Below are 16,181 nucleotides of genomic sequence, written 5' to 3' on the forward strand. Positions count from 1 at the left end.
TGGCCGACAGAATGACCGTAAGAGCCCGGGGTGAAGAATTAATTTGCGGTTTGTACTGATACCGCGGTACAGATGAAGTGGCAGTTGGCTCCTTGTGCAGTGCACCCAGAGGTTTCTGGGGAAACACGGCTTCATTTTGTGTTTGAATGTCAGATTTTGTGGAGCTGGCTGTTTGAAATTCATGACTCGACGGGCTCATGGTTGGATGGTGAGTCAGATACTGGACGTTCAACGGTCAGGCGAGAAAAAAAAATCAAAGTAAGTGGGAGCTTGATCGATTTGAGAGGCACTCTGAGTGATGCTAATATACACTTTAGTCCACACTGAACCGAACTTGATCGCAAGTCTTGTTGTGGGGGTTTGATGCGGGAGAAGAGTCCATTATCCCGTGATCCACGATCATTGAGCTAATAATATCATCGTGAATTAGAGTTTACGAAGACCTACAGCAATCGGGATTGTCAACACTGCGCTCAACGGAAAATGAAGCTTCGTCCAGGTCATCTTTGGCACTTACCGCCATAGCCGCAACAAAGTTGGACGTTCGTTTCTTGAGCCGCAAGCATTGTGAGACAACGAAGACACACGAGTACGACACGATTGTTTGAACAACGAAGATGGCCGGGATGACGGCGAGGTCGGCCAGCTTTTCTGCTGTGAGCTGAGATCCGAGCTGTGTGAAAACTACAGACAAGCACAGTCAGTAGCAACCCAAGGTGCTTGGACAGTGTGTTATGGACTCTATGGCCCGCCGAAGAATACGCAGCTCATATCGTCTCGTTGAGGACAAGCCTCACAATTTCCAAGTCCGTGTCTGCCGAGCGACGAGAATCAGCGACGAGAATCCGTGACTCGATATCTGCGTGTGGCTCAGTGCTTGTACAATCGAGGTAGTTCATGTTGAGAACGACGTAACTATGAATGACCTCCGGCTCCGACTCTCGCTTCGAGAAATAGCCGCCTGTCGGGAATATGATGCCTTGGCTTTGTCCGGCTGATGCCCAAGATATAACCGACAGCTCGTTTCACCACTCAAAGAAAATAACATCTGACATCGACGGAGGATTCCGGATCTCGTCAGCAGTAATGCGTTCACGAGTTTTAATGGCAATTGGTGCGTATGAGAGAATCTGGCATTCGATCCAGTCAGTATTCAGCTAACATTCTTAATGAAAACTAGGCTACAATAGCTGCAATGACACTATTGTGGAGAATATGGTGTCGGTGGAGCAGCCACACAACATGATTGGAGCCCTTCACAAGTGTCGCACTGATGAGATCAAGCTGTAGGTCATATTGGTTGATTAAGGCCTCATCCCCGAATGCAGACCTCTCTGATAGGCTCCTCTTCGGCGGTTCTCCCTCCTATGGCGACGGCGGCGGCTACGGAAACCCCTCGGGCCCTACTGGACCTTCGTCCTGGCGGTAAATTCAAGATTGTGATTCTGACGAGGCCGCTGGATCAAATTTGGCTCTTTTCATCTCCTCTTTATCTGTTTGCATAACAGATACAATCAGGACAAGTCCTGAGTCTAATTTCTACTATTTTCTTCTCTCTCTCTTTCTTCCTCTCAGACCGGCCTTGTCATGACTGTCAGAACTTCAATATGGGAATACCACACCTTCTTTCCCACAAGATCCATATGCTCCCTCGCGTTGGCCGATTGACCTGCGTCTTCTGGTGTTCGCAAGGACCCGTGGATCGCTGCCCAACTGCTTTGGCACTGTCGGCCGTGAAAAATCGCCGTTGCTCAGTTATCCGCTATGACAAGCTTCCAGTGTCGGACGGTACTGATATTCAGCTAACATCTCTCTTTGCTATTGGGGTTTCTCAGTCTCTACATTATAGCCTCAGCCAGGGGTCAAACTTTCCGCACTCGTTCTAAAGCTCAGAGCTAGAGGCAATACATCCTCGTCAGAAGACCCTCACAGTCATATTGAATGATAGAAAACCACGATGAGAATCTAACAGTGGGATACTCAATAATCGTGAGAAGATACCGGCGTCCGTGACGATCTTTAAATATCTAATCACTTCTCCATACAGAATTAGGGTGCTCTTTCGTCGTTTCCTCCTGTCTAAGCATTCATCCAGCCCGAATATTCCTTCGAAACCCCAAAGTCACCACTTTGCCATCAAGAATATGAGCATCCCACACAATAATGCGCTTTGTTTCTCGAGGCACCATAACTCCCTGAATCCCAATACATCCACCCGCGCCAGCTGCGGCCACTATTCAAGCCTCACTACTACTTCCTCCCCACCCCGGCACAGAATGGGCTCCGTAATAATGGACAGGAACTGTGCACTGGGATGATATCCGTTAGACCACAAGGACTGGGATTTCCTTCAGTCAGCCCATCCTGGATTCTTTTCCCTCAAACAATGAGTTTTCTCCTGCAGTCATTGATACTTTGAAGAGTTTCTTGTTGTGATTCTTAAGAAGAGGTGCTATGCAGGGACCGATGGGACCGATGGAGGCATTCTGGAGCGGTCTGCAGGTGCTTGCCATGTACTGCGTCATTCGGATATGGCTGCTACCCTGAACAAGCACCGCGTGCTATCGAATCCAACCGGCGGATAGGTTACCAGAACCTTGGAACTATCTATACCTTGCGAGCAATCGCCAGTGCTCGTTTGAAGCTTGATCATCATTGTTTTTGATTCGAACAACCCGGTGCTTCGATTCGAACCCGGTGCTTTGATTCGGTAAGTAGAAGGCAGAATCCCTTACCTTTTCATGGCTAACACCAGAACAGCACAGGGTGATTCCACTCGAAGAAGAGAATAGAGGCGAAAGAATACAACCGAACGAAAGACAGAGATTGTTTTTGCATCCGCGCGTGTGGACGAGTATAAAGACAAAATTGAAGACAAAAATGGGGATGAAGAAAAGAGAAGGAAAGAACTGAACCAGAAAAAAAAAAAAAAGAAGAAGAAGAAGAGATGCAGAGCAATCGCTCGCTACTCGCTAGTTGCAAGCAATTCACCGCAACACATCCTAGGTTGCCTCCCCACAAACTTATGCGCTCTGATCGCCCGGTTGAACTCCCATCTTTTCTCCATGCCTCTTGTGCACTCCACAGACAAAGTCATCCTTCGCTATTTGATGCATGAGAGAAACTACAGGATAAACATATCGATATCCGTTATTTGCTTCTGTACCCCTCCTCCCTCTCACACTCTGAACTCCTTGATATATTCTCTCCTCCCAACTTGTCACCAACCACCGCAATTTCTTCATCTAACCCTATCATGCACCGAGGCTTATCACGTCCTATTGCCCTTTATCCCCAACATACCTTTTCATGTTCCCGACGCCCTCTCCTCCATATTTTCCGCTTCTCGTGTTGTGTGTTGAAGTACCATTTACCCAAAGGTTTCTGATCTCTATTTGGTGAGCAGACTTTGGTCGACATTTCCTATAACTGCTCTCTACGCCCCTAAGCTCTCTATGCCATCATCCTTCTATCATATCGTCCTCTTTTCCCATTATCCCCAATATCCCCAATCTCTTCTCCGCCTCCGATTCTCGTGTCAGGTGCATCAAAGTACCGTTGAACCCACGCTCTTATCCTTTACCCAGTGATTGAGTATAAGATTTACAGTTCCAGGAGTTGCCCAATAGGCCTCCAGGTACTATTTCTTATACTCGTGAAACTTGTCTTGGACGAAAGTCCATAAACTTGCCCCTGGTCTGTACTCTGAGGTCAGACATCATTGCCACAATCTGCACTAGAAGCACAAAGCTCAAGCAAAACTGCTTCACAATACAGCTTCCAACCTCTACCGCTCTCAGATGGCATTGGCAGGTGTCTGCATGCCCCGGTTCATAATGAAACAAAAGTGCAAAGGTTCGTGGTCTTCGAGCACGAATTTTAGTACCATACCTAGTCCTTTACGTGTTCTAATCGGGGTCTCTCCTTAGTATACTCTACCCTCCTACTTTGCACGATCATCCTCTACAACTAGCAATGTTATATTCCTCGATATACATTCGCAAAAAGACTACAATAAAGCTTGCAGCCAAGGGCGCAGCAACCATAAAAGCGATTCAATGAGCATGCAGAACAATGCCCACCATATACCAGGCCATTACGAATCCAAGAAATTACTATGTCTATAGAGTGTAGCTCCCGCAAAGTCGATAATACTACATTCAAACTATCTATTCTGTCGCTTGAAATCTTGTACTAACAGTTCGCCAATTGTATGTCTCTAGACCCTGCGATTTAAGCATTGCTAATTAGCTTAGTTAACATTCGATTTGATCTGTTGTCTAGGTCGAGCTTGAGTGGTTCGCCGCTTCTCGATAGAGACATTGTGTCCCTGTTGTTGAAGTCTCTGTGTGTGCTTATACCTGTGTTCTTATTCCTTTACTTGATTTCGTTCACTTTGTCGGTGCCCCATCAGTCCCGTATACATTCAACCCTGCCAGTCCCGTTCCAACTCTCTCCTTGTGTTCTCCTTATCTTGCCCCGGTCTCGCCCTGTCAGCTTTGTCGTCATCATTCGTTATATCCGATCCATCTGATGTTCTCGCGCACTTCCAATGCCAATTGTCAATCTTCGCTTAACGGTAAGCTCTAGTCGGATAAATTCCGCTTGATCTAGCAGATATACTGATGTTTATTTAGATTCCAAGTGACTCCGTCCAGCTCTGTGTCCTGGTTTCTCCATGCTCGCCTGATACTCTTTCGCTCTGCTGCTCTGTCAACCTCGTCGTTATAAAGCCTGCCACCGCATCTACCTGTGATCGTTACATGCTGTCTCTGTTACCGGGTGTTCCTCAATGGTGGGTGTGGGTCGATTGCGATCTTCCTCCATGACAACGAATCTGACATCACTTCAGGTACAAACGTAGTTCTTCATATGTTTCATAACCTCTGAAACGACCACCTGTGACAACAACATATATCGCTCGTCTATCCATTCATTCCTCCTTTCACTCCATTTCTCTTCTCTTCGCGGTCAAACATTCGATCAAGGCGAGGAAAAGCTTCGCAAGAAGAACCATCAGCGCAAGATATTGGACAATAAGATGAAGATGTACCGCGTGCCCCTTCAACAGGTCAAGATCAACTACACAACATTGACTACCAATAAGAAAGTCTATGCACAAGAGGATCGATTCTTGTTGCTCATACTGGACAAGTATAGAATCGATAGCGAACATCGTTATAAAAAAACCTGCAATAAGATTCGCGAGTCTTTTCTCTTCTACTTCAACTGGTTCTTTTTCAGCCGGACACCGCTTAACATTTGTTGAAATCGGGCGTCGGTGCACCATACTATTAGATAATATCGCTAAGAAGTTCGAGACTACTGAAGACAGAAAGAAGAATGGTAAAGGTAGCAAAGGTCGCGGTAGTAATCGGGATGAAGAGAATATTAAAAAAAAGACCTCTATAAAGAAGAAAACTAAGAATAACACTGTTATAAGATATAACTTCTTTTATTAAAAGCTTCTGAATAGACTTTACTGACGCGTCTTGCAGAACAAACAGATAAAGACTTTTACAAATAGTAGTTAAATAAACTGAGTCTTTATATTGCGAAATGCTAGTATTTTATATTCAACGCCGCCTCGAAATCGAAGAGCTGGAAGAAGTGATGTCTCTTAGCTTGTGCGCGGTCTCGGTATCAAATGAGTAAGAATTTGTGTACCACTTCGAACGGTGCAACTCTTCGCAGCAAATGATCAACTGCGGCATCTTGATCTCGAGCTCAGTAGCAAGCCTTATGCTCTCCGATAGTCTATGTGATTCATCAGATAAGTGAGAATACTTTATGAGAAAATTGTATTTGCCGAGTGGTCGCAATGGTCTTCTGTAATATACACATCAGTAGCCTCGGCCACCATATTCGCGAGCACAAATTCGATGAACATAAGCCAGTACTAGGTACGTCACGTTACCTACTCTCCAAACAGGAAACGTTATTGTCAGGCGGCCATTCCTTGAACCACACTCAAAGTCCCTACGCTATCCTACCTCTTATTTCGGTAGGAAACACCCCATAATAAATCCTATGCTTTCTCACCTCGTCACAAGTGTACAATCGCCTGGCGCAGCCTATCTAGCCTACGGGTCAGCGCTAAAATGAGGGCCCGTGGCCACATTCACAAAACACTACGCATGCAACGTTCTTGTTATGTTAAACTGCGCTATTGAAAAACTATTTGATCCATCAATCTGATTTATAACAATACTATGCTGGTAGTTATGGTGGCCGCTTTCACAGAGCTAGTCACGGTCACCTCGGCGTTGAACTCGAGATGAACGAACTGCTTGGCCCTCTTTCTTGTTCTAAGCAGGATTTATTCTAGCCCATGAACACTCACCTCCATGTTCTCTATGCGATACTGCTTATGTCCATGTCCTCTCCCATCTGTACATTTTTCTTTTGCCTTATTTTGTTTTAAGTATTGTTTGATCTTGCTCGTCTTCTTTTGCGTTCTATTTTGTTGTCTACCTGAACTCTGCTATGTTCTTGCCTGCTGATGGAGCTTGTAGCTGTTCTTTTCGAACCTATCTGAACAGTATAGAGAGATAATTGTTTTGGGCTTTATCCGACATTGTGTCTGTTCTTTTGCTATAAGTATATTTGGGGTCTGGACCACCAATTTCTATTTGCCAGCGCCGTTCAACATCAGAGATAGTACCACTGTTGATGAATCATCTAAGTCGAAGTAATCGCTTGAGAATTTTGGTTGTTTTAAGCAGAAAGCCAATTGGCGATCCGACTTTCTAAGATCATTTTATCTTTTGTCTTTCTGGAATGTATTGAGCTCCAACAAAGGTGTCACAATACACAATAAGTAAGTTGTTCCTTTCGGAGGTTATTTGGTAGTTTGATTGGTGGATAGGGAGACTAATGATTGCGCTCTATAAACTAGAAACTGCTTCGCCTTCCCCAAGCCTGGATGTACCTGGAAGAGAGTGAGAAGGAGGAGATTCTCAAACTCTTTCCGATAACGCGCAACCGAATTCTTACTCTCCATCTGGCGACTGTGCACACCAAACCACCTCGTTAAGTTACGAGAGCACAGATCACATTCTTGACTCTGAGAACAGTCGCGCTGTATTACACGACGAATATTGACTTACTAACAATCTCAGAGCACGCTTACTCCTTGGGGGTGGGATTTTGCATGATCTATTGATGTATCTGGAGCTTTGTTATTATTATTACTCTTGGTACCGAGTTGTCAACATGACATTCAATTCCTATTGATAAGATACTTGGTCCTTTGGCTTAATCTCGGTATTTCCTCGAGGAGCACATAATGTATCCATCGATTGGCGAAGCTCAAGGGCTAGATTTGAGAGGGAATCTCGGTGTCGAGTCGACTTGCTTGGTGTCCTTTTGCTGGGAGGCCGCGGGGGTTGCCTCATGAGAGTCTGTCTGAGAGTTGGAGTAATCCGTCTTCTGAGAAGATATATTCACGAAGAACGAATGGGTTGCTTTAGCAGGTCAACGTCGAGTTGACTTGCTTGGTGTCCTTTTGTTGGGAGGCCGCGGGGGTTGCCTCATAAGAGTCTGTCTGAGTGTTGGAGTCTTTTGAGAAGATTTCTTCAAAAAGAACGGATGGGTTGCTTTAGCAGACTGCTCCTGTGTATGTTTATAAGGGCCCAGGGTTGAGGTTTTGTGGCTGCGATGTGTTTCTTTCGACCACTGATAATGTCGTCTATGAGCTGGGCAAGCCTTTTCTCCGAATTTGCTCCCACATTGTATTCAACAATGAGAACCTTGCTTCCAAGAGGCTGAGCCTATTGCTCAGCTACTTTGCCGCGTTTATTCTTCCTCACCTTCTTCGGATTGTCCTCAACCTTGAAAACCTTTTCTTAAAACCGGCCAAATAGGAGATTAGTATAAGCCATTTATATAGCACTAACATCAGTCGTATTAGAGAGCATGATTAGCAAATCGTACTATTCGTTCTCTACGTTTCGATGACATATTGTTCCATTCAGAAGTGGCAATCTAATTTTTGAGTTCTTTCTAATTTAATAGCTGGTTCGACCCCGTTTTCTTGTTTTCATTTTAGATTATTTTTGGCGGCCTTGAGGCCTCGAAAACCAGACTGTTCATCACCCGCCACAGCAATATTGTCAGTGTCTCGCCCAGTTAGCCTCACGTTCTATTGCGAGTATATCAACCCTGAACACACCCGGGGCTTTTTTATTATCACTATTAGTATTGTTACTATGAGTAGTACTTACTCTGAGTCGACGTAATGCTCAATGCCCGCAATGCGATTGACTGCGTTCCGGGCCCATAAGAACAGGGAGCAGTCACCCCTCGCCAGACGATCCGAAGCGAGATTGACCAGATACTGACCCCAACCATCCATCCACCAAGTATCGATGATGCGGCCAATGGCGGCACCATAGTAGCCGAGCAAAACAAGGGCCATGGGCTCATCCTGCATCAGAGCATCTAGGAACTCCGACTGCACCACGGCAGCCCAACGCAGTAGAACGGATGCATTCTCCTTGTCGGCGCACATCTGGAGTACGCCCAAGAGACTCTCCGTGGCATGCACCACAGCAGGCGTTGTTGGTCGCTGATGGTTCGAGTCGAAGTCATGCCGCTGCTGCCGCTGCTGTTCTTCATGCACTTCATGCAGAAGTCGGTGGAGAGCTGTCGCATGATGTTCGATGGATGTTTTCTCCTGCATCCTCTCCACCGTCAACAGACCGCGCATGCCTCCGCTTGCAATCCATGGGCGAGCCTGCTTCACCATGAACGCCGCCCCGCGGATAAGCTTGAGGACTTCGATGACGTCCGACACGGACTGGGCTTTGGGCTGGGCGTTGGGCCCGTGAGCCGCGCAGGCGAACATAATGACCAAGCAGGCGAATGCGAAAAGAGCGTGACAATTATCGGGCGTCACCTGACTGAGGAGGGGAGAATATAACGAGAGGGCGGTGTTGTTGTGGGTCATCGCCGCTTCGATATACACCTGGCGCCGTTCGATGGGGCCGTAGCGCGTAAGGTGCAGCGCCGACAATGCCAAGAGGATGTGCATCAAGAAGGGGTGGCGCAAGGCCTCTTGCGGCACAAATGTCCGCAGCACCTCCCTGGTCGATTCTTCGGAGACCAAAGTCTTCCATATTGCTACATGCCAGTGGTTGAGAAGTTCGAAGTCGAGCATAGGAAGTTGTGTGCTGCTGTCAATCGAGGGGACAGTGTGAGTCGAAGGAGGCTGAGAGAGACCTTGAGGAGTGCCATCGCCATAGAAGGAACAATAGATGTTTCTCTTGCGACAGGGGCTGCAAATAGGACGCAACTCGTCACATTTGATTCGGCGCTTCTTACAGTCGAGACACCCGTGATGCGATTTAGGGTGTGAGCGCCGCAGTGGCATCTCCAATGTGGAACCGGAAGAATGCGAGGAAGAAGAATGCGGAGAAGTCGAAAGTCGATGATGGCCTGAGATCTGAGGCAAAAGGGAGGTCGCCGTAAACTATACCATTTCGGGTATAGATCTCGAGTTTAGAATAGAGCAGTCATTGATTGGCTAAGCCATCTCGCTTATTGTTCTATTCTGGTTCGGCAATATTGGTGCCTCAGAGGGAATCGTACGTACCACCTCTAATGCCAGTGTATCCACTAATATGCCCCTTTCGCAACGCCTCCATCGTTTTCAATGAGTTAACATCTTGGCTCACAGCTTTTTCTTTGAGATGTGGAGAGCTGGCGCCTCCAGTATGGAGACTAGCCAATGCAATAAAAAGGCCGTTCATTGCCTCCATGTCTCGGTGAGTATCTCAAGTGCTGATCATCGGTGCAGACAACAAGCAGGGACCGACCCTTGGAAAAAGCAAGCAAGATGGTAGAGCTCGCAGCTCGCTCAGCATTTCGTTACTACTACTACAACCCCTCTCTGGCTGCAGCAGTCATTTTCATCATCTGCTTCCTTCTCACCTCGATCTGGCACACGTATCAATTATTTCGCACCAGAACATGGTTCTTCATCCCCTTCCTCGTGGGCGGATACTGTATGTCGCCGCTTCTCTCTCACAAAAGCGCCCTCTACGTACGAAAACGACAACTGACCGCGTTCGCAGTTGAATTCATCGGGTACTGCGCGCGCGCCGTCTCAGCGGAGCAATCGCCCAATTGGACGATGGGTCCGTTCCTAGTCAACTCTCTCATGCCGCTGGTCGCGCCGGCGCTGTTCGCTGCATCGATTTACATGGAACTCGGTCGACTGGTTGTGGTCCTTCACGCAGAGCGGTACAGTCTGATCCGACCCAAATGGATGACCAAGATCTTTGTGCTGGGCGACGTGCTATCGTTCTTGCTTCAGTCCGGGGGTAAGAGCACACTTAGCCTCGGGTCACATTTGGCCTTCCTCGGATGAATTTGCCCTTGCTGACGACAGACCCCTGCTCGCTTTGCGTACAGGCGCTGGTATGATGGCTGGAAAAATGCAATCCAGCTTCAAGACGGGGTCGAACATCATCGTCGTGGGCCTCGTGGTGCAGATCGTGTTCTTCGGGTTCTTCATCGTCACGACCGGCTTCTTTCACCTGCAGATGACGAAGCACCCGACCACATACTCGCTGAGCTCGGGAGTCAATTGGAAGAAGCTGGTCTGGACGCTCTATGCAGCCAGCGTTCTGATCCTGGTGCGATCGATCTACCGGTTGGTGGAATATATCGAGGGCTTCGGGGGCTATCTGCTCAGCCATGAAGTGTACCTCTACGTGTTCGACGCGCTGCTGATGTTTGCCGTGATGCTGATCTTCCATTTTGTCCATCCGAGCGAGCTGAATGCGTGGCTTAAGTCGAGTGGGTTGATCAGTAAGGGTCTGCGGTTCGAGCGACTGAATGGGGATGCGATGCAGATTGCGTGAGCGGTCTCGAGTGTTTTACCTCTACTATACCATGTATCCGGAAGATTGGTTGCTTAAGGCCTTTTACCGGAACACGGTGTCATATCGATTCCAAGGTGGTGATCTCTTTATACATGTGTATCTAGGCCGACGGGGTAGGGGGTTTCCGCAACTCTGAGCGGTCTGTTAAAAGGCCAAGAATTGGGCACAAGTGTCTTGACACAGTCAAGAGTGAGTGAAATGGGCAGGGATACTTGGTAAACCATCTTCTGGAGAATTCGTGCGTTTGAGAGTGGTCAAAAAGCTTCATTTTTGGGCTCGAGTTTCTACACTGGAAGGGTTGTGATCTTCAACAAAGACACTGTTCATAGATGGTGCAGTGTGCCAGATGCTCACTTCAATGACTACTAGCAAGAATCAGATGGGTGGAGGTGTGTATTCAAGGAATAGGATGAAGTACTTGTGAGGGAAAGTGGTATCAACATTGTAGAATGGTGTAGAGTATTAGGGGAGGATAGTTACACTAACGAAGAACTTATTTGCAAACACGAAAATAGATGACAGTCTAATCGAGCCCAAGATATGACCACATGAAAACGAAAGAGGAGAGCGTATGGATATATGCTTCAAACACGGACAAATTGTAAAACCGTAAGCCCAGAAACCAAACAACCGAGGCCTTTTTCCCCATGCACTAGCCTTTTTTTCCAAACCGAAAATCCCAAGCACGCTTTTACCTAATTATCAAGAACCAAAGTATTATATCGACCACCAACTCAGGCCCATTTGCCGATCAAAGCCATGATACCAGCACCGAACAACATGCAGAGGACCATGAAAGTCAGGCGCTTGTTGTCTTGGGTGCGGTGAGGATCGAACAGGAAGTCCCGGGCCATCAATTCCACCAGGCCGGTGTAGATCAGGATACCGGCGGAAATGGCATCGAGCACACCGGAGACCACGTTGGCCGTGAAGGAACCCGAGTTGTACGTGGTCCTGAGTCCGAGACCGATCGCCACAGAGATAGGCGTAGTCAAGCCATACAGGGCACAGAGCACCCAGGGGAGCCAGCTGCCCTTGCGGAAGGGGATGGCAGACATGCGGGCGCCGATACCGAGACCTTCGAAGGACTGATGGAAGACGAGGACCGGGTACAGCGTGGAGAACTCATCTCCGACAACTCCCAGATTGAGACCGATTATAACCGAGTGAAAGATGACGCCGAACTCAAGGATCAGGAAGGCGGCGATCTGTTGCTTGAAGGATCTCTCGATCCAGGCCTCGCTGGAGGTAAGCGACTCGGCGTCGGTCTCGTTCTTGCGCCGGCTGGTGGCGGCATCCTTCGTGACAGAGTTGTTGTCGGCGGCGCTGGTCATGATGGGCTCGGGATCCTCTCTGCAGATGCCGTACTTGACCTCGACGTAGCGCTCGGCGCCGAAGTCGAGGAGGAAGATGCACATGAGCGAACTGAGGACGATGGCGGGGCACCATGAGTAATCCGCCCAGTGACCGGTCATGCCAACGCAGGTCTGCGGGCCGATCTCGCCATAAGCAGGGTCGAGCAGGTGGATAAAGGCCGTTGCGATGATGACTCCTGCACCGAAGTACCGAGCGAAGAGGTAGACATATAGGGGGATGTGCAGGCGAGGAACGCGCTTGGCAATCACGGGAAAGAAGGTAACTGCGGTCGAGACGATGAAGATGACGAAGATGGCGGAGATACGCGCCCCCAGGTGTCCGTTGTACTCGTTCTCAGCGGCATTCAAGTAACAGATCACATCGACTGGGTCGGCAGTATCGAGATCGACATCGTTTGGGTTGAACGACATTTTTGAATATGCCTCGGAGGTCTATGCGAAAATCTAGACAAAGGAAGCTTGTTTAGGAAGAGATTTTCTGCTCTGAGTGTCTTTCTGAGCCGAGTCCGAGCCTCTCTTTATATGGAGATATCGCTGAGGATGGTGGGCACTCCATGGGGACCTTGTGGAATGGTTGCCCACACTAAAAGAATGGATTGCATTGTGGTCTCACGCGATCCAGATTTTAACAGAAATGACAAGGAATTCATGACTGGCACTGGTTTTTTTTTCTCGGCTTTTCATCATACTCCAGGATTTGTTAGATGAGCGATGTTTCTCTTCAATTGTAAAAGAGGTATGAACGAGGAAGGATGCGGTTGAGGGAGAAAATCGGCAGGGCAGCATTGTTGGCCTGAGGAACAAAAACCACAGCGAGCTGACAACAACCACAACCACCACAACAACCACCGGACAATCTCCGCCGCCACTTTTCTTCTTGCCATCCAACTAACTCAACGGCCCCACCCACTACTCTTGCGTGTAGTAGTACCTTGTGAGAAAACAGGCACAGGCCAACAAGGAGCGTGGGATAATAATCTCGCCTACCGGACTACACCCACCGATTGATACGAGAGGCCCCATCCCATCGGTGCCCACCTGGTCCTCTCTAATCGCACCCAATGCTCTTACTGCGTCATACGCTCGTGGAGCTCCGGCTGACTCGATGCTTTCCAAACAGGTCCTCAATTGGCGCTTCACTGGGACCCTGACAGAAAATATTACTATTGCATAGTTCGTCTCGTTATTACTACCTTGGAGGGGTGCAATTTTTTCATCTCCACTTGCAGAGGGCAAGTGATCATGGTCCTTTCTCTCAACCAGGGATACGGCTCTCGGAATTGCATCGGCACATTAACTAAGAGTCACCGAGTCGAATAAACAAGCAAGGAACAAGACTGCCTTGGCAGGTGGGAAGTGCAAAGTCCTCCCGAGAGCCATGCGCTCAGTGTCGTACTGTCAATCTAAACTCTCCGACGGCTACCCACTTGGTCTCGGGCCAGGGGCCTATTGTGTCCAGTCGAGCATAGACTTTGGCCAGGGCCGACACCAGTTCAGTAGCCTGCATCGGATACGGCGCTAGCTTGTTTGCCATGATCCTGATCAATCGACCACTGTGGATACCTTACTCATGTTATTGCCGAAAGTTAGCGAGGTGATGCCAAGGGAGGGTCTTATTCACTGGTGGGTGCCTATACTCTCGTCCATCAATGCCAAGAGAACGTATACTCATAGTTCGTTGCATACAGAACTGACATGGCATGTCAATGGCATGTGGCCCGACACAACGTGGTCTGCAGGGTCCCGTTGCATGCATTCGGAATGTATGACTCTTAAGCGTTACATACTCTAGCAGACCACGGCTAGCTCAACATCTACAAACAATTTACGGTGGATCTGGATCGATTTCCGATTTCGCAGTTTAAAATATAGCAATTTTCATTTCAAAAGCTATCATACGACATTTCCGTCACGATCATACATCGACAATCTCTCCTTCCGCGTGGTTGTCCATACATCGCCTTTCCACCAGTCGACGATTCAATGTGCGTGCTTCTCGGAACCGGTGAACTTGACATATCGGTTCGGGTGACTAGTGCATTAAATGCAATGCTTGCCGGAGTAGAGCGACATAATCGATTTTAATGCTAAAAGCTCTCGTTAGGCATTCAACCCGAAAGAAAACGGAAAGGGGAGACCAACGCTGCAAGAGCTGCAGGAGCAGCTAGAGCAGTTGCCGGAGCAGCAGTTGCAGGAGCAGGGAGACATGTTGTTCGAGGGGAGGAAGGCTTAAAAGCGCTTGAAAAAGATAAATTTGAAAGTGGTTTGGATTCTTTGATAGAGAGTCTGATACGCTTGATGATGGAAAGGAACCACAAGAGTACAGCAACACACAAGCCCTATTTATACCTTTTCTGAGGTCCCCTCTGCCCGAATTCCGGCGGCTTTCGCGGTCAGTTGCCGGTCAAGGATCATGATACCACTCATCGCATTGGTTTGGCGGCGTGGGGGTAGAAAATAACGCAGCGAACCAGCATAGGCTGTGTGATGACAGCTGCGTCTCGCGAGTAGCTTTTCCATGCAGCAAGTCGAATAACATCGCCAGGCTTGACTTTGACCGACCACCCGACCCTCATGGGCTGACCTCTTCCTTCTCCACCCAGTCCAACAAGTCTGAAGGCCTAAAGCCACGCTAAGAGGTCAGTCACCTTGCCATCGCACGGGGTGGATTCGTATCCAGTGCGGGCGGGAGCGGAAGGGAGGAGAGGGGATGCGGATGAGCATTATCATCTACTCCCTTCATTTCCATCCCTCTCACCCCATAAGACCGATAGAGACAAGAAAAAAAATAACGCAGAGAGAACCTTTCCAAAAGGTTACTGAATGTGCTCGAGGCCCATGATTCTTATAAAAATGGTGGGTTGTGGGTGAGCACCTTGAGAGCATGAGCACCTTGGTGGCTCTCCGGCCTCAAGGTCCTCGAGGTCCTCACCAAACCCTCCGAATTTTCACCCTCACATTTCCCTGCTCTCCAACCACCTGCAGTGGCTTAGCTTACGCGCCAGAAATCAGAGTTTTCACGTCCCAAAGTGATAGACACAAAAACTCACTATTTGGGTCTAGTTGCAGAGATTCCATATCCCAGATCATGTGTCTCGTGAGGACTACCAGCAGGTATGTCTCCGATGCTAGACCTCATGATATACCCAGTCGCTTGCAGGAAGCACCATAACCAAACCTCAACTGACTCATTCAAGTGAGCCGACTGGAAGTCTCTGGTCCATAGGCTATCGTCACAAGTTGAGCATAGCACACTCCGAATGTCTTTCCTCCCTCCTTCTGCCCCCACCCCTATCGGTCATCCCCAGCGAGGAGGATATAGCCATTCTACTTGACCATGTGCCCTGAAATCAATTATTCTTTCTTCTTTGTTTACAACTTTACGTACTCCAGAGACTGAATAGTGATACCATCGCCCGACACCTCCCATAACCAGTTCCCACGCTTCTCTGACGGCGCCCACCGAAACCCCTTTTGACTTCATCAACCTTATCACCATATACTCAGTAAACTAAGGCCCGAGAAATCACAGTTCTCTCACCCATAAGCCCTTCATCGCCCGATCCCAAGACAAAAAGCAAGGCAGCGAAGCAGCGAAAGTCAATTGGCCCCTTAGGTTACCGCACCTTTGTGACCAGTCTCCACACACGCAATATACACCGCAAAAAGTAACCACACGCCCATCCCACCAGCCCTATTCGTTCCAACTGGTATTTAAATAATCTGATCTCTTGATAAGAGATGATCAATATTGTTCTACTGCTTGATAGACTTCATTCCACGCTTAAGCCCCATTGATCCTCCTTCAACCAACCGAAAGGAAAGCCTTAAAAAGACCCTCAAAGCCACGTAACCATCCCAAACGACAAGAAAGGCAATAAGGAATTCTGGAAAGAGATGGACCTACCGCCTCCCA

The 16,181-nt window shown here is 48.2% G+C and overlaps 5 protein-coding genes across 5 annotated transcripts; 2 read left to right on the top strand and 3 right to left on the bottom strand.

The window, feature by feature from the left end:
* Positions 1-433: 433 nt before the first annotated feature.
* BO72DRAFT_532958 (uncharacterized protein) lies at positions 434-899 on the bottom strand (the record flags this gene model as incomplete). The annotated part of the gene is made up of 2 exons (XM_040950469.1): positions 434-673; positions 798-899. 2 exons carry the CDS (start codon positions 897-899, stop codon positions 434-436), a joined length of 342 nt encoding a protein of 113 aa, XP_040795161.1.
* A 205-nt stretch (positions 900-1,104) lies between these two features.
* Positions 1,105-1,429, top strand: BO72DRAFT_502183 (uncharacterized protein; the record flags this gene model as incomplete). Its single annotated transcript, XM_040949035.1, has 3 exons — positions 1,105-1,114; positions 1,181-1,286; positions 1,342-1,429. 3 exons carry the CDS (start codon positions 1,105-1,107, stop codon positions 1,427-1,429), a joined length of 204 nt encoding a protein of 67 aa, XP_040795162.1.
* A 6,578-nt stretch (positions 1,430-8,007) lies between these two features.
* BO72DRAFT_453951 (Zn(II)2Cys6 transcription factor) lies at positions 8,008-9,396 on the bottom strand. The gene has a single exon (XM_040946107.1). It carries the CDS (start codon positions 9,371-9,373, stop codon positions 8,222-8,224), a length of 1,152 nt encoding a protein of 383 aa, XP_040795163.1. The 5' UTR covers positions 9,374-9,396; the 3' UTR covers positions 8,008-8,221.
* A 222-nt stretch (positions 9,397-9,618) lies between these two features.
* Positions 9,619-10,868, top strand: BO72DRAFT_442656 (RTA1 domain-containing protein; the record flags this gene model as incomplete). Its single annotated transcript, XM_040943520.1, has 3 exons — positions 9,619-10,007; positions 10,077-10,325; positions 10,417-10,868. The coding sequence occupies exons 1-3, from the start codon at positions 9,839-9,841 to the stop codon at positions 10,866-10,868; spliced, it is 870 nt and encodes a 289-aa protein (XP_040795164.1). The 5' UTR covers positions 9,619-9,838.
* Positions 10,869-11,423: 555 nt separating this feature from the next.
* Positions 11,424-12,965, bottom strand: BO72DRAFT_453953 (ZIP zinc/iron transport family). The gene has a single exon (XM_040946108.1). The coding sequence runs from the start codon at positions 12,674-12,676 to the stop codon at positions 11,624-11,626; it is 1,053 nt and encodes a 350-aa protein (XP_040795165.1). The 5' UTR covers positions 12,677-12,965; the 3' UTR covers positions 11,424-11,623.
* Positions 12,966-16,181: the final 3,216 nt, after the last annotated feature.

The sequence above is a fragment of the Aspergillus fijiensis genome (assembly GCF_003184825.1).
Source record: "Aspergillus fijiensis CBS 313.89 unplaced genomic scaffold BO72scaffold_112, whole genome shotgun sequence".
Lineage (NCBI taxonomy): Eukaryota > Fungi > Ascomycota > Eurotiomycetes > Eurotiales > Aspergillaceae > Aspergillus > Aspergillus fijiensis.